The sequence below is a fragment of the Procambarus clarkii genome, chromosome 20 (assembly GCF_040958095.1).
Source record: "Procambarus clarkii isolate CNS0578487 chromosome 20, FALCON_Pclarkii_2.0, whole genome shotgun sequence".
In the NCBI taxonomy this organism is placed as follows: Eukaryota; Metazoa; Arthropoda; class Malacostraca; order Decapoda; family Cambaridae; genus Procambarus; species Procambarus clarkii.
This window is the reverse complement of record NC_091169.1, coordinates 44,014,735-44,033,031: the sequence shown is the minus strand read 5'-3', so window position 1 is coordinate 44,033,031 and position 18,297 is coordinate 44,014,735. Positions and strand designations below refer to the sequence as shown.

Below are 18,297 nucleotides of genomic sequence, written 5' to 3'. Positions count from 1 at the left end.
TTCACGGCAAGTAACTATTACGCACCTTTTTCAGATAGACCTATCACTGTTCCGTCTATAGGCTTAGACCCAATATTTAGTTTTCTTGTGATTGTCTTATTTCAACCCTTTCCAGAACTAACCAAATGGCGGAGGGCGCAATTGTGAATCTTTCTCTCGAACGATTAAGCTCCAGATTTAGGCTACCTCCATTCTCAGCTTTCTTTGAGATTATATATATATATATATATATATATATATATATATATATATATATATATATATATATATATATATATATATATATATATATATATTTATATATATATATATATATATATATATATATATATATATATATATATATATATATATATATGTCGTACCTAGTAGCCAGAATGCACTTCTCAGCCTACTATGCAAGGCCCGATTTGCTCAATAAGCCAAGTTTTCATGAATTAATTGTTTTTCGATTACCTAACCTACCTAACCCAACCTACCTAACCCAACCTAACCTAACTTTTTCGGCAACCTAACCTAACCTAACCTATAAAGATAAGGTAGGTTAGGTTAGGTAGGGTTGGTTAGGTTCGGTCATATATCTACGTTAATTTTAACTCCAATAAAATAAATTGACCTCATGCATAATGAAATGGGTAGCTTTATCATTTCATAAAAAAAAAAATTGAGAAAATATATTAATTCAGGAAAACTTGGCTTATTAGGCAAATCGGGCCTTGCATAGTAGGCTGAAAAGTGCGTTCTGGCTACTAGGTACGACATATATATATATATATATATATATATATATATATATATATATATATATATATATATATATATATATATATATATATTACACCCACACATTATTTAATATTTTTATATTTTTGCCTTGCAAATTATTTTTCTCAAAGTGCATCTTTCAGCAGTAAATATCCGTTTCTTGGTATTCATACCCAGCACCTTAGTGTGTACTCTGAGTTATGATCCTTAGCCTTTGTTCACTTATTTAAGAAATGAAAGTTGTTGTGAACTGTTTTTTTCAGCTTATATACCAGCATGATTTATGCCGTTCTTTGTGTGAGGCCAATATTCTAATGTAGCTGAAGACCTACTCTCACTATTCACGATAACGGTAGTTACGGTGGCGGTATGCATGATAGCTACGGTGGTGGTATGCATGATAGCTACGGTGGCGGTATGCATGATAGCTACGGTGGCGGTATGCATGATAGCTACGGTGGCGGTATGCATGATAGCTACGGTGGCGGTATGCATGATAGCTACGGTGGCGGTATGCATGATAGCTACGGTGGCGGTATGCATGATAGCTACGGTGGCGGTATGCATGATAGCTACGGTGGCGGTATGCATGATAGCTACGGTGGCGGTATGCATGATAGCTACGGTGGCGGTATGCACGATAGCTACGGTGGCGGTATGCACGATAGCTACGGTGGCGGTATGCACGATAGCTACGGTGGCGGTATGCATGATAGCTACGGTGGCGGTATGCATGATAGCTACGGTGGCGGTATGCACGATAGCTACGGTGGCGGTATGCATGATAGCTACGGTGGCGGTATGCATGATAGCTACGGGGGCGGTATGCACGATAGCTACGGGGGCGGTATGCATGATAGCTACGGTGGCGGTATGCATGATAGCTACGGTGGCGGTATGCATGATAGCTACGGTGGCGGTATGCATGATAGCTACGGTGGCGATATGCATGATAGCTACGGTGGCGGTATGCATGATAGCTACGGTGGCGGTATGCATGATAGCTACGGTGGCGGTATGCATGATAGCTACGGTGGCGGTATGCACGATAGCTACGGTGGCGGTATGCACGATAGCTACGGTGGCGGTATGCATGATAGCTACGGTGGCGGTATGCATGATAGCTACGGTGGCGGTATGCATGATAGCTACGGTGGCGGTATGCACGATAGCTACGGGGGCGGTATGCATGATAGCTACGGTGGCGGTATGCATGATAGCTACGGTGGCGGTATGCATGATAGCTACGGTGGCGGTATGCACGATAGCTACGGTGGCGGTATGCACGATAGCTACGGTGGCGGTATGCACGATAGCTACGGTGGCGGTATGCACGATAGCTACGGTGGCGGTATGCACGATAGCTACGGTGGCGGTATGCATGATAGCTACGGTGGCGGTATGCATGATAGCTACGGTGGCGGTATGCATGATAGCTACGGTGGCGGTATGCATGATAGCTACGGTGGCGGTATGCATGATAGCTACGGTGGCGGTATGCATGATAGCTACGGTGGCGGTATGCACGATAGCTACGGTGGCGGTATGCACGATAGCTACGGTGGCGGTATGCACGATAGCTACGGTGGCGGTATGCACGATAGCTACGGTGGCGGTATGCACGATAGCTACGGTGGTGGTATGCATGATAGCTACGGTGGCGGTATGCATGATAGCTACGGTGGCGGTATGCATGATAGCTACGGTGGCGGTATGCACGATAGCTACGGTGGCGGTATGCACGATAGCTACGGTGGCGGTATGCACGATAGCTACGGTGGCGGTATGCACGATAGCTACGGTGGCGGTATGCATGATAGCTACGGTGGCGGTAAGCATGATAGCTACGGTGGCGGTAAGCATGATAGCTACGGTGGCGGTATGCATGATAGCTACGGTGGCGGTATGCATGATAGCTACGGTGGCGGTATGCATGATAACTACGGTGGCGGTATGCATGATAGCTACGGTGGCGGTAAGCATGATAGCTACGGTGGCGGAATGCACGATAGCTACGGTGGCGGTATGCATGATAGCTACTCTGGTGGTATGCACGGTAGCTACGGTGGCGGAATGCATGATAGCTACGGTGGTAGTATGCATGATAACTACGGTGGCGGAATGCACGATAGCTACTCTGGTGGTATGCACGGTAGCTACGGTGGCGGTATGCACGGTAGCTACTCTGGTGGTATGCACGGTAGCTACGGTGGCGGTATTCACGGTAGCTACGGTGGTGGTATGCATGATAGCTACGGTGGCGGTATTCACGGTAGCTACGGTGGCGGTATTCACGGTAGCTACGGTGGCGGTATACATGATAGCTATGGTGGCGGTATGCATGATAGCTACGGTGGCGGAATGCATGATAGCTACGGTGGCGGTAAGCATGATAGCTACGGTGGCGGTATTCACGGTAGCTACGGTGGCGGTATGCATGATAGCTACGGTGGCGGTAAGCATGATAGCTACGGTGGCGGTATTCACGGTAGCTACGGTGGCGGTAAGCATGATAGCTACGGTGGCGGTATGCATGATAGCTACGGTGGCGGTAAGCATGATAACTACGGTGGCGGTAAGCATGATAGCTACGGTGGCGGTATGCATGATAGCTACGGTGGTGGTATGCATGATAGCTACGGTGGCGGTAAGCATGATAGCTACGGTGGCACTATGCATGATAGCTACAGTGGCAGTAGGCATGATAGCTACGGTGGTGGTATGCATGATAGCTACGGTGGCGGTATGCATGAAAGCTACGGAGGCGGTATGCATGATAGCTACGGTGGCGGTATGCATGATAGCTACGGTGGTGGTATGCATGATAGCTACGGTGGCGGTAAGCATGATAGCTACGGTGGCGGTATGCATGATAGCTACGGTGGCGGTATGCATGATAGCTACGGTGGCGGTATGCATGATAGCTACGGAGGCGGTATGCATGATAGCTACGGTGGCGGTATGCATGATAGCTACGGTGGTGGTATGCATGATAGCTACGGTGGCGGTATGCATGATAGCTACGGTGGCGGTAAGCATGATAGCTACGGTGGTGGTATGCATGGTAGCTACGGTGGCGGTAAGCATGATAGCTACGGTGGCGGTATACATGATAGCTACGGTGGCGGTAAGCATGATAGCTACGGTGGTGGTATGCATGGTAGCTACGGTGGCGGTAAGCATGATAGCTACGGTGGCGGTATGGATGATAGCTACGGTGGTGGTATGCATGATAGCTACGGTGGCGGTAAGCATGATAGCTACGGTGGCGGTATGCATGATAGCTACGGTGGCGGTATGCTTGATAGCTACGGTGGCGGTATGCATGATAGCTACGGTGGCGGAATGCATGATAGCTACGGTGGCGGTATGCATGATAGCTACGGTGGCGGTACGCATGATAGCTACGGTGGCGGTATGCACGATAGCTACGGTGGCGGTAAGCATGATAGCTACGGTGGCGGTATGCATGAAAGCTACGGAGGCGGTATGCATGATAGCTACGGTGGTGGTATGCATGATAGCTACGGTGGCGGTAAGCATGATAGCTACGGTGGCGGTATGCATGATAGCTACGGTGGCGGTATGCATGATAGCTACGGTGGCGGTATGCATGATAGCTACGGAGGCGGTATGCATGATAGCTACGGTGGCGGTATGCATGATAGCTACGGTGGTGGTATGCATGATAGCTACGGTGGCGGTATGCATGATAGCTACGGTGGCGGTAAGCATGATAGCTACGGTGGTGGTATGCATGGTAGCTACGGTGGCGGTAAGCATGATAGCTACGGTGGCGGTATGCATGATAGCTACGGTGGCGGTAAGCATGATAGCTACGGTGGTGGTATGCATGGTAGCTACGGTGGCGGTAAGCATGATAGCTACGGTGGCGGTATGCATGATAGCTACGGTGGTGGTATGCATGATAGCTACGGTGGCGGTAAGCATGATAGCTACGGTGGCGGTATGCATGATAGCTACGGTGGCGGTATGCATGATAGCTACGGTGGCGGTATGCATGATAGCTACGGTGGCGGAATGCATGATAGCTACGGTGGCGGTATGCATGATAGCTACGGTGGCGGTACGCATGATAGCAACGGTGGCGGTATGCACGATAGCTACGGTGGCGGTAAGCATGATAGCTACGGTGGCACTATGCATGATAGCTACGGTGGCACTATGCATGATAGCTACAGTGGCAGTAGGCATGATAGCTAGTGGTCAAAATAATTGCCTCAAAGGGCCTGACAGCTGAGTAGACAGCGCTCGAAATTCGTAGTCCTGAGGTTCCGGGTTCGATCCCCGGCAGAGGCGGAAACAAATGGGTACAGTTTCTTTCACTCTGAGTTCTGTTCACCTAGCAGAAAATGTAAATGGGTACCTGGGAGTTAGACAGCTGCTACGGGCTGCTTCCTGGGGAATGTGTAAGAAAAAGGAGACCTGGTCGAGGACCGGAAGCCCCGAAATCATCTCAAGATTACCTCAAGTTAGGGTCCCCATGCGGCTCCCTATACCTCAAGTTAGGGTCCCCATGCGGCTCCCTATACCTCAAGTTAGGGTCCCCATGCGGCTCCCTATACCTCAAGTTAGGGTCCCCATGCGGCTCCCTACACGGCACAAAAAATAAAATACAGCTATATCAGGTGAAGAGTCTTGTCGGAGCCACACCTGGGCAGCGAAGAGGAGAACTAGAACCCACCTGAAGACGACTTCCTCCGGATTGGCAGCGGCGCGGCAGATGAGGAGAATATGGGCGTCCTCTCCGCTGCCTCCGTCCAGCCGGTCAATCTTGCACTCCGGCTTGACTGTCACACACACACGAGACATTAGTTAGTGGCTGCGTTCTCATGCCTTTGAGATGACTACCAATGATATACATGTTGTCTTTGAACGAAGAAAAACAGTTGGGCATTTGATACAATGAGAAATATATCATTATCAGTTGTATGACTATACACCATTTAGAATGAGATGTGAGGACAAGGAACTGAGTATAATAAGTTGAAGGGATGAAGGAACTGTGCCAAAGCACTTGGACCATCGGGGGATCGAACGGTGATCCTGCAAGAAGCAAGAACGGTGATCCTGCAAGAAGCAAGAACGGTGATCCTGCAAGAAGCAAGAACGGTGATCCTGCAAGAAGCAAGAACGGTGATCCTGCAAGAAGCAAGAACGCTGATCCTGCAAGAAGCAAGAACGCTGATCCTGCAAGAAGCAAGAACGCTGATCCTGCAAGAAGCAAGAACGCTGATCCTGCAAGAAGCAAGAACGCTGATCCTGCAAGAAGCAAGAACGCTGATCCTGCAAGAAGCAAGAACGCTGATCCTGCAAGAAGCAAGAACGCTGATCCTGCAAGAAGCAAGAACGCTGATCCTGCAAGAAGCAAGAACGCTGATCCTGCAGGATCGCTCTATCGACCAGTCTATTGATAGACTGGTCGTGGAGGGAAAATGGAATGTGTCACTTACATAAAATATCGAACGTGGAGGTGGAGGTCATCTGGCCATGACGGTTCTGCGCGATGCACTCGTAGTCTCCAGCGCGATTCCTCTCGATGGGGTAGTCGAGGTGGAGGACGGCGCCCGTCGACACCGTCTTCTCGCCGTACGTCCAGATGTAGGTGGCCTCGGGGTAGCTGGAGGCCCGGCACTCGATCTTCGGGGGGATCTCTCCCTCCACCACCTGGATATACGAGTCGGACACTACGATCTCCTCCGGCGGGTCTGACGGAGAGAGTTCAAGTGAGTTAAGATAATTATGAGAAAGCGGCAAGTCAATTTAAGTGTATAAGCACTTCGAAGGGATATGTGAACATGGAGCAGGATTAGGATAGAGGAAAGGAATGGTGCTTATAACCACTTGTGCTTACGAAGGTGATTGGGGGGCAAACTCCCAACAGTGGTAATGTGGGTGGTACTCACACTCGACCCTGAAGTAGGTGTTGGAGGTAACTCCCGGCCCAGCCACGTTGGAGGAACTGCTGCAGGTGTAGTTGGCGTTGTCCTGGTCTCTGTCGAGGACACCATCAGGCCAGCGGTCCATCTGCCAGGTCAGCACCGACAACACACTCTCCAGGTCGCTGTGGGAGAGTGTCATTATTAAGGTGCCTCTCGCGTGGAAACAGTTTGCGACAACACAGCTGTTGACAGCTGTAGACTCGTGCATAACAGTGGGAGAGAGGGACATTGGCACCTAGTCAGCAGTGCCTGAAGCCTCTGTCAACAGGTAGAGGCTTAAGGCACTGGAGTAGCCAAAAGGCTGACCAGGGCCAGGAATCATTTACTCAACCTGTACATCTTTACGAAACCTGCATCGTTGAAGAACCATGGGAGATTTGATTACATTTATTAACAGTTTACGAGCTTCGAAACTCTACCAGAGGTTGTTTTGATTAAAAACAACTTCGTAGTGGTTGTTTTGTCTTTGTTATAAAGAACCTCGCAGTGCTTCAGAGCTCATAAACTGTTTATTAAGGTAAACAAGACGACCATGTACCTGGATTATACCTGCTTGATGGAGATCTGGGAGTTCTTCAACTCTCCAAGTTCGGCCCGAGGCCAGGTTTGACTTGTGAAACCTTGGTCCAACAGGCTGTTGAAGGAAGACCTACCCTAAAAAGGAAGAAAGGACACAGTGCCCTGGGAAGACAGGAAGCCACGTGCCCGGGGAAGACAGGAAGCCACGTGCCCTGGGAAGACAAACTGAAGGTGAAAGACGTACCCTGAGGAAGGATCCGGGAGCATGACGCTGTTCTTGACCTTGTAGTGAGTGTCGTTGAGGAAGGGGAGGTCGTCCTTGAGCCAGGTGATGGTACACAGCGGGGAACACTCAACCCTGCAGGAGAGTGACACCTGCGCCGAGTTCATGAGGGCCCCGTGGTAGTGTGGCAGGCGGTAGATGAACACTGGAGCAGCTGTTGACGGTAGAGAGAGACAGATTGTGAACAAGTGAACAGTCATATCTCTTCCCCCCCCCCTGCCCAACCACTTGGGCTGGACGGTAGAGCGACGGTTTCGCTTCATGCAGGTCGGCGTTCAATCCCCGACCGTCCAATGGTTGGGCACCATTTCTTCCCTCCCAATGTCCCATCCCAACTCCTTATCCAGACACCTTCCCAGTGCTATATAGTCGCAATGGCTTGGTGCTTTCTACCTGATAGTTCCCTTCCCTCCCCCCCCCCACTGCCCAACCACTTGGGCTGGACGATAGAGCGACGGTTTCGCTTCATGCAGGTCGGCGTTCAATCCCCGACCGTCCAATGGTTGGGCACCATTTCTTCCCTCCCACCGTCCCATCCCAACTCCTTATCCTATCCTCTTCCCAGTGCTATATAGTCGTAATGACTTGGCGCTTTCCCTGATAAATTCATCCATCCATCCCCCCCCCTTCCCCCCAGAGCTGTTTACTCCTCCCAACTCCAGTGAATACAAGAACAATCCTTATTTTGCTCCAGTGAACACATGAACATATAGGTTTGTTCAGTCCGTCTTGCTCCGGTTAGTAATTCCATGATGGCAGGTGTTACAGCACTGAACAATTTACACCAGGTGTGTCCCCCCGCACCTGCTTTAATTAGTAACTTGCTCCAGAGATCTCTCCTACTCCACTAAACAATTACACCAGGCTAATCCCTCCAATTGCACTCAATAATTACTTCAGACTACGCCCTCTTACTCCATCCATCAAAACACACACACACACACACACACACACACACACACACACACACACACACACACACACACACTCACACTCACACTCACACACAGACACACACAAGAACTGACCGACATAAGAACTGCCTTTAGAAACCTGTCTAAGATATTCAGAACCTTGAATTCCACTTATGTCAGACCAATCCTGGAGAATGCAGCTCCAGCCCGGAGTCAATACCTACCTAAACACAAAACAAAGTTAGAGAAGATTCAGAGGTAACACTGAAGAGTTAGGGGAACCATGATCACCACGTACAAAATTCTCAGGGGAATTAACAGGGTAGATATATGCAAACTATTTAGCATGGGTGGAACACGAACAAGGGGACAAAGGTGGTAACTGACTACCTAAATGAGCCACAGAGACATTAGAATTTTTGTTTTGTATAAGAGTAGTTGACAAATAGAAGGCATTAGGCAGTGATGTGGTGGAGGCTGACTTCATACACAGTTTCAAATGTAGATATGATAGAGCCCAGTAGGCTCAGGAACCTGTACACCTGTTGATTGACGGTTGAGAGGCGGGACCAAAGAGCCAGAGCTCAACCCCCCCCCCCAAACACAACTATGTGAATACACACACACACACACACATTGTATGCGTGTGTGTGAGAGGGAAAAAGGAATATAAGAGGAAAAAATAGATCGGTTAGAAAGGCGGGGTCCACAAGCTAATAGCTTGATTCTGCAAGCAGAAATATTAAATACAAATAGTAAATACACACACACACACACACACACACACACACACACACACACACACACAGAGGGTCTAGTAGCTGAGTGGACACCGCGTGGGACTTGTAATCCTGTGGCCCGGGTTCGATTCCCGGCGGCGGCAGAGACAAATGAGCAGAGTTTCTTTCACTCTGATGCCCCTGTTACCTAGCAGTAAATAGGTACCTGGTATTTAGACAGCTGTTATACGGGCTGCTTCCTGGGGGGTGGGTGAAAAAAATTAGTGGTAAGTAATAGTTGGTTAACAGTTGAGAGCCGGGACCAAAGAGCTAGAGCTCAACCCCAGCAAGCACAACTAGGTGAATACAGCGAGTCGCACACTTCAGTTCCAATAAACGCAATTTGCTGTGGCTATAATTACAGGAGGTTGTACCAAGGAGGTTATTAGCGTGAAATGTTTACGGTTATTGTCAAGGTAATTAGGGAGAGGGGCACAGGTGACGTAGTGAGCCCCGCCACCGGCTGAGACTCGTCCTAATTAGCTAGAGGACAGGTAATCACAGGTATTTTTCATGCACGGGTAATTACAGGCTGAGTCTAGGAGTCTAATAAGCTAATCACCGGCGTAAAGGTTCAAATTGTCAATCCTCATCAGGACCGACACAAAACGTCAATGACGTATTTTTTTTTTTTTTGGGGGGGGGGGCCGTAATGATTGTTTGAATGTCATTTTTTTAAGAGACGCAGATAAACGCATGAATTAAAATTATATGTGAATGAATGTTTTATACTGAAAGTGCTCGTAATAAGTGTTTCTTTGATTACGTATTACTGGACCCAGGCGCGCGCACACCTTACTTGTCTAAGGACTCATTCAGAACTTTGTGAACCACGTATGTCAGACCAATCCTGGAGTATAGAGCTCCAGTGTGGAGCCCATATCTAGTTAAGCATAAGACTAAACTGGAAAAGGTTCAAAAGTTTGCCACCAGACTAGTACCCGAGCTGAGAGGTACGAGTTACGAGGAGAGACTACGGGAATTAAACCTCATCACGCTGGAAAATAGAAGAGTTAGGGGGGGACATGATCACCACATACAAGATTCTCAAAGGAATTGATAGGGTAGATAAAGACACGCTATTTAACACAAGGGGCACACACTAGGGGACACAAGTGGAAATTGAGTGCCCAAATGATTCACAGAGATGTTAGAAAGAACTTTTTTAGTGTCAGAGTGGTTGACAAATGGAATGCATAAGGAAGTGATGTGGTGGAGGCTGATTCCATACACAGTTGAGAGATGGGACCTAAGAGTCAGAGCTCAAATCCTGCAAGTACAACTAGGTGAGCACACACACACACACACACACACACACACACACACACACACACACACACACACACACACACACACACACACACAAACGGCACCACGGCCGGAGCTCGAGTGGCGTAATCCCAAGGGCCCGGGTTCGATTACCGGCCGAGAGAGAATCATGGATAGATTGTCACATGATGCACCTGTTCACCTAATAATAAATTGGTTCCTGGTAGTCTGACTGCTACTACAGACAGCTTCTTGGAGATGTGTTTCAGAGTTATGATATCAGTTGCATATGTTTCTAAGAGGTATAAATGGGTCAGAAATTAACCCATACGGTAAAAAAAACTGCCGGGGCCCAAGAGCTAAGAGATAGATCGTGGAAGCACAACCAATAAACACACAGATGAAGGAAGGAAGGAAACTATCAGGAGAAAACACCAAGCCATTAGACTAGATAGCACTAGGAAGGGAGTCAGGATAAGGTTTTGGGATGGGACGGAGGGGCCAAGGAATGGTGCCCAACCACTTGTGGACGGTCGGGGAAAACAGACAGATGAACTCACCCAAAACATCGACTTGGAGGACGGCTCTCTCCCCCTCCCCCTCGATGTTGACGGGGACGCAGGTGAAGTTGTCTTCGGTCTCCAGCGACACGGGGTTGATGGTCCAGGAGGCCGAGGTCTCGTCGGCCACCAGGCGGGAGCCCCGGTACCACCTGAAGGTGGTGGCCGCCGGCCTGCCTGGGTCCTCCACGTTACAGGTCAACTCCAGCGACAGGCCCTGCGGGAGGAGGAAATTATCAGGGGAGAAAGCGCCAAGCCATTACCACAATATAGCACTGGGAAGGGGTCAGGATAAGGATTTGGGATGGGACGGGGGGAGGGGTACGTTATATTGAGTGAGAGAGAGAGAGAGAGAGAGAGAGAGAGAGAGAGAGAGAGAGAGAGAGAGAGAGAGAAAGGCAGAAAAAGCTAGCGAAAGAGAGAGAGGGAGCAAACAAACATTTAGAGTATATAAAATACAAGACATACGGATAACAGTTTGAATTCCCAACAGGGATGTCTTTCAATAGGGGGATAGCGGGGGGAGGGAATGGGCGGAAAGAGGGACCGAAAATCAAGGATAACCTGAAGCCGGGCTAACGGAAAACATGCAAGACTTTCCGAAAGCAGGAAAAAATATGACCTTAGGAATTTCGGCAAAGAAATTGCAAGCATTTCTTTGGCTCCTGCAAGGGAATATTTTCCCCGAGTTTTTGACTCCTACAAGGGAAAAATTCCCCCGAGTTTTTGGCTCCTACAAGGGAATATTTCCCGGAGTTTAGATTTAATAATGACAGTATTTCATTGATTCACATTTTAGCTTTTTTTCATGCCACGAAAATTCTTAATTCTAATTTGCTGAAACAATTTGTTTATATCACTCGATGATTGCGATAAGCGTCCCAGTGAGATGAACCACAGCCAGGAATCATCAAACATTTCCATGTCCACTTACGAAACCTCTACATCCTTCCTCCATGATGGTGGCTTTAGTAGAAGTAATTGAACAGTTTAGCAGCTTGGAAACGCTGTGAGGTCGACCTCGCCTCGAGGTGGTTGTCATCATCAACGCGGTTATGCGGCTTTTTAGCTCATAAACAGTTTTAATAAGTGTAAACAGAGCCGCCATGATTGATGATAGATGTGGTAGTAGGTTTGTGGTGTGGAGTTCCTGTGCCTTCTTTCACCAACTTCGAGGTCAGCTCCGGAGCGCACAGTTCCTGCGACGGAGCTGGAACCAATTGTATTGGCGTTAGCCTTTCCATTGGAGACTTTCGGCGCCGTGGAGAGGGGGGGGGGAGGATCTGCTGCATGGGTAACAGTTTCTCTTCTGTATCAACCTGCCCTGGCTTTGCGCCTTGGAGAGGCCACTCCAGACCGACAACCAGAGCGCAACTCCAAAGTCTCTTGAGACTGATGGATGTCTACTGTAGGCATGCATCAGTCTCAGGAGACTATGGAGTTGTGCTCTGGTTGTCGGTCTGGAGTGGCTGACTCCAGGGCGCAAAGCCAGGGTAAGTTGATACGGGGGAGAAGCTGTCACCTATGCAGCAGGTCCCCTTCCCCTATCCAGATGTACCGGTTTCGTAAATGGATGCGTAAATGCATAATGAATGCTAGTGGTGGAGACGACGGACTACCCGAGACCCGCAGAAGACGGTGACCGCACCTTGACGACCATGGGGGGCTCGTAGGTGATGAAGGCCTGGCCTGGGGGGTAGTGGACGATGAGCTCCGCCTCGTTGGAGCGGGTGCCCCAGCCGGCGTCATTCATCCCCTCGCAGGAGTAGTTGCCGTGGAAGTCCTTGAAGACGTTCTCCAAGAGCAGCTTGGAGGGGTCGATGTCGCAGAGCTCCGAGTTGGTGCCGTACATTGTCGAGTTGCCGTCGCACTCCGGCAGTTCCTGGAGGAGTGAAACAGAACGAGCATGAGGCAATAGTTCAATAATTATAAGTGAATCGAATGATATCTGACCGCCATACTGCTATCAACACACATCGCTGACAAGGTATGGAAATGATCAATAGAAAACGAAAGTCAGGATGACTAGCGAGCATTTAAAATATGAGTAACTACGATAATATGAGGACAAAGTAAGGGAACGGAGCCCGAACAGTAGCACTATCGAGCATCAAACGACGAACCTCCAAAAAATGAGAGGCCGTTGCTGTACCGATCACCCTCACTGGATATATGGACACCGTTTACATAAAAAAAACAAAGAATCTAAAAAACAATCGACTTGAGAATGGTCCACGACGGACTGAAACGTCGTCGTCCCTTCGCTTTCTAGTGTGTGGTTTGGTCAACCTAAAAAACTAATATAATTAAAAAAGAAATACCAATATTCTTACCAATATTGAAATACCAATATTCTTCTTACTAGTGCAGACGTGAAAAGAAAGGTTGTGTAGTTTACAACCACAAAAAGCAGTTCGCTGTACCCACCTTCAAGAGTTCCCCGTCCAGGTACCAGCGGACACGGACGAGGTATTCTGGGTTGGCCCTCACCACGTCGCAGTTGAGGGTGACGTTGACACGGTCCTCCTCGGACACGGGCTGCATCGGCTCCATCACTACCTGGACCTGGGGACGGTCTGTGGCAGGGAGGAGAAGGGAGAGATTAGTAGTTAAGATGGGGCAGACGCCTATACGGCTAGTAAGCCTCCCTCCCTCATCAGTAAGCCCTGATCAACCTTGTTCAAGCCAGTCGCAGAATATTTATGAAGAACGTTCACAATCCAGCCCTCAAATCCATTGCAAGTGCTTCATACTCATACTGGGTTAGTGCTTGTCTCTCATACTTCATTCACAATCCAGCCCGTCCTCCCAAGATTTCCAAACGTCAAGAAAGTGTCTGATTAAAGTGCCTTTATCCTAACCCACCAGAGTACCCAAAATAGAAAACGGGACAGTAAGTCAATTTCGCGAGCCGCTTCCCTTTTCTAGTACGACGATTTTTTGACCTTAGGGAGAGTATACGACAAAATGCGACGTTCTTGTTAGAAGAATGGGTTGGTCAATCACAGTCCTATTCGGCATTAACGATTTCTGTCTAACCTTATTCTATCCATCTCTATCCCGACAAGTACACACAACCTTGTCCTACCCAGTTTAGGACTGCTTACCCTGACCATGTCAAGCCCTACCCAAACTCTGCCATATTCTGAGCATTTATTAAGTCCAACCCAGACCAGCCCTATTAAAGCCCCCCTCTCCTTCCCTGATTAATCCGGATTGACCTCCACGAACCAGCCCTATTAAAGCCCCCTCTCCTTCCCTGGTTAATCCGGATCAACCTCCACGAACGAGCCTATAAGCATCCACTCACACTGGACGCTGACGAAGGCGGAGTTGGTGACCTCAGAGGCGCCGACGGAGTTGGAGACCCTGCAGGTGTACTCGCCCATGTCCCCGGCCGAGCTGTTCTTGATGAGCAAGGACGGGTGATCCACGTTGCCATTGCCATATTTCTCTGGGTACCCGGCGACGTCCACCTGCCGCCCGTCCTGGTACCTGCCATGACCAACCCAGGATAAGAAAAACTATTCATACACGAATTGATGATTATTTACCTAGAATAATTTGATCGATCCAGTGAGATGTTAAATAAGTTAGGAAAGCAGAAATATATTATTAGGATAGTAAGCTAAGAACCATAAATTGTTCGTTTTGACATACAATTAAATTGTTAAAAAGTTTTGGCTATTAAAATATGAGACTGTAATTAACAGATAACGACACAGAAATGTGCGATATTGCAAATATGCATTTGATATCAGTACATAGAACTTTATATTTTATTCCTAGTTGATCAGACTTGTGTAGGTGCTGAAGAGGACAAGCTGATTAGTAGTTACTAAGCAAAGCAAAAAGTTAGGAAAACAACACAAATTTTGTTGAAAATAAATAATTCGTCTGGTTTCGCGAAATTTGTGACTCTATAGCAAATGAAAAGATGTTCATTGTCACCCATTGTAAATATTTCACATGTCCTTAAAGCGACGCAGAAGAGCAGCAGACTCGTAGAGTGTTGAAGAATGTGACGCAGATGTTTCAAGACGGATGATAGATCCCTTAATTCGAAATAACAACCAATTTGACGTCTATTGTGGGGAAAAATATCTTACTTCAATAATCTCAAAAATTGATTAAATTTTCAATAATCTCAAAAAGCATCCGTATACATTTTAATAAAAACGCGAGATTAATAAAGGATTCACGGAAGGCCTATTCATATTTAAACACATTTGCTTTTATATTTTTTTCAAACATGTTCAATAGTAAAACGGATCACATTATGCATCTAGACTCATGGTATTAAGGGGATAATTATATATATATATATATATATATATATATATATATATATATATATATATATATATATATATATATATATATATATATATATATATATATGAAATGTGTGTGTGTGTGTATTGTACCTAATTACAAGAACGCACTACTTGGCTTACTATTATGACAAGATCATTGTCATCTGAGGTCACCATCATCTGAGGTCACCATCATCTGAGGTCACCATCATCTGAGGTCAATGACACCAGTAATCACTATCACTTGATATATAATTGTCGAAATGAATCATTATCGTCACAGGTCACTTCTCATCGGTCACAATCATTAAAAGAAAATGTCTAATTTTAATTTTGAAAATTTTGAACGCGAAAATTAAATTGAATTTTTCGTGATTTCAAATTGCCACGGAAGGTCACTGCCAGCCCCCCCCCCTTTCTTTCACCGTGGCTTTCATTCCTTCACTTCATTCCTTCTCTTCCTTCCCCGAAGACGTTCAGAACCCCTACCATCTTAAGACGCCATCACCATCTTAAGTCAAACGACCATGAGACGCTCGGGCTACTCAAACTGCGTCATCTGACGTCAATGACGCACCACTGACGTCAGATGTTAACTGTCAGCAACGTCAGAGTGTATGTTTAGTGCATAGGGAAAGCAAGAGTTAATTTGATTCACGTCAACAGCAAATCTGATTTACCCAATCGTGTTTGCGACTCGCAGTTCAAGCAAAAACCTCCGGACCGTATTAGCATTGCTGAAGGACAGTTTTTTGTTCCACAAGGTTGTTGTGGTGAGCGTGATGTTTGTGTAGTGTCCCCAGGTGTTGGACAGTGACCCCCAGGTGTTGTATAGTGACCCCAGGTGTTGGACAGTGACCCCCAGGTGTTGGACAGTGACCCCCAGGTGTTGGACAGTGACCCCAGGTGTTGGACAGTGACCCCCAGGTGTTGTACAGTGACCCCAGGTGTTGGACAGTGACCCCCAGGTGTTGGACAGTGACCCCCAGGTGTTGGACAGTGACCCCCAGGTGTTGTACAGTGACCCCCAGGTGTTGGACAGTGACCCCAGGTGTTGTACAGTGACCCCCAGGTGTTGGACAGTGACCCCCAGGTGTTGTACAGTGACCCCCAGGTGTTGGACAGTGACCCCAGGTGTTGGACAGTGACCCACAGGTGTTGGACAGTGACCCCCAGGTCTTGGACAGTGACCCCAGGTGTTGGACAGTGACCCCCAGGTGTTGGACAGTGACCCCCAGGTGTTGTACAGTGACCCCAGGTGTTGGACAGTGACCCCAGGTGTTGGACAGTGACCCCCAGGTGTTGGACAGTGACCCCCAGGTGTTGGACAGTGACCCCAGGTGTTGTACAGTGACCCCAGGTGTTGGACTGCGGCCCCCAGGTGTTGGACAGTGACCCCCAGGTGTTGGACAGTGACCCCCAGGTGTTGTACAGTGACCCCAGGTGTTGGACAGTGACCCCCAGGTGTTGTACAGTGACCCCCAGGTGTTGGACAGTGACCCCAGGTGTTGGACAGTGACCCCAGGTGTTGGACAGTGACCCCCAGGTGTTGTACAGTGACCCCAGGTGTTGGACAGTGACCCCAGGTGTTGGACAGTGTCCCCCAGGTGTTGGACAGTGACCCCCAGGTGTTGTACAGTGACCCCCAGGTGTTGGACAGTGACCCCCAGGTGTTGGACAGTGACCCCAGGTGTTGGACAGTGTCCCCCAGGTGTTGGACAGTGTCCCCCAGGTGTTGGACAGTGAACCCAGATGTTGGACAGTGACCCTCAGGTGTTGGACAGTGTCCCCAGGTGTTGGACAGTGTCCCCCAGGTGTTGGACAGTGTCCCCAGGTGTTGGACAGTGACCCCCAGGTGTTGGACAGTGACCCCAGGTGTTGGACAGTGACCCCAGGTGTTGGACAGTGACCCCAGGTGTTGGACAGTGTCCCCAGGTGTTGGACAGTGACCCCATGTGTTGGACAGTGACCCCAGGTGTTGGACAGTGACCCCAGGTGTTGGACAGTGACCCCAGGTGTTGGACAGTGACCCCAGGTGTTGTACAGTGACTCCACAGGTGTTGGACAGTGACCCCAGGTGTTGGACAGTGACCCCAGGTGTTGTACAGTGACCCCCAGGTGTTGGACAGTGACCCCAGGTGTTGGACAGTGACCCCCAGGTGTTGGACAGTGACCCCCAGGTGTTGGACAGTGACCCCCAGGTGTTGGACAGTGACCCCAGGTGTTGGACAGTGACCCCAGGTGTTGGACAGTGACCCCAGGTGTTGGACAGTGACCCCAGGTGTTGGACAGTGACCCCTAGGTGTTGGACAGTGTCCCCCAGGTGTTGGACAGTGTCCCCAGGTGTTGGACAGTGACCCCCAGGTGTTGGACAGTGACCCCAGGTGTTGGACAGTGACCCCCAGGTGTTGGACAGTGTCCCCAGGTGTTGGACAGTGTCCACAGGTGTTGGACAGTGACCCCCAGGTGTTGGACAGTGACCCCCAGGTGTTGGACAGTGACCCCCAGGTGTTGGACAGTGACCCCAGGTGTTGTACAGTGACCCCAGGTGTTGGACAGTGTCCCCAGGTGTTGGACAGTGACCCCAGGTGTTGGACAGTGACCACAGGTGTTGGACAGTGACCACAGGTGTTGGACAGTGACCCCAGGTGTTGGACAGTGACCCCCAGGTGTTGGACAGTGTCCCCAGGTGTTGGACAGTGACCCACAGGTGTTGGACAGCGGCCCCCAGGTGTTGGACAGTGCAGTTCTTGTAAGTGGAAAACATAGTGATGGAAGATACTTGGAGGAGCATAGGAAACCAGTAGATGTATACTCACCAGTAGATGTATACTCACCAGTAGATGTATACTCACCAGTAGATGTATTCTCACCAGTAGATGTATACTCACCAGCACATGTATACTCACCAGTAGACGTGGGTGAGCTT

General features: G+C 48.7%; 1 protein-coding gene across 6 annotated transcripts in view; it reads right to left on the bottom strand.

Moving 5' to 3' along the window:
• The window catches only part of LOC138366667 (hemicentin-2-like), a gene marked incomplete at its 5' end in the record, with an annotated part of 93,918 nt that overhangs the window by 48,202 nt on the left and 27,419 nt on the right, over nt 1–18,297 (bottom strand). For all 6 annotated transcript variants that reach the window (XM_069327897.1, XM_069327893.1, XM_069327899.1 and 3 more), the window contains 9 exon segments: nt 5,471–5,576; nt 6,240–6,494; nt 6,693–6,850; nt 7,492–7,684; nt 11,053–11,269; nt 12,701–12,934; nt 13,480–13,628; nt 14,363–14,547; nt 18,278–18,297. The exon segment at nt 18,278–18,297 is cut by the window's right edge and continues 92 nt beyond it. In XM_069327897.1, the coding sequence (XP_069183998.1) occupies nt 5,471–5,576; nt 6,240–6,494; nt 6,693–6,850; nt 7,492–7,684; nt 11,053–11,269; nt 12,701–12,934; nt 13,480–13,628; nt 14,363–14,547; nt 18,278–18,297 (1,517 nt within the window).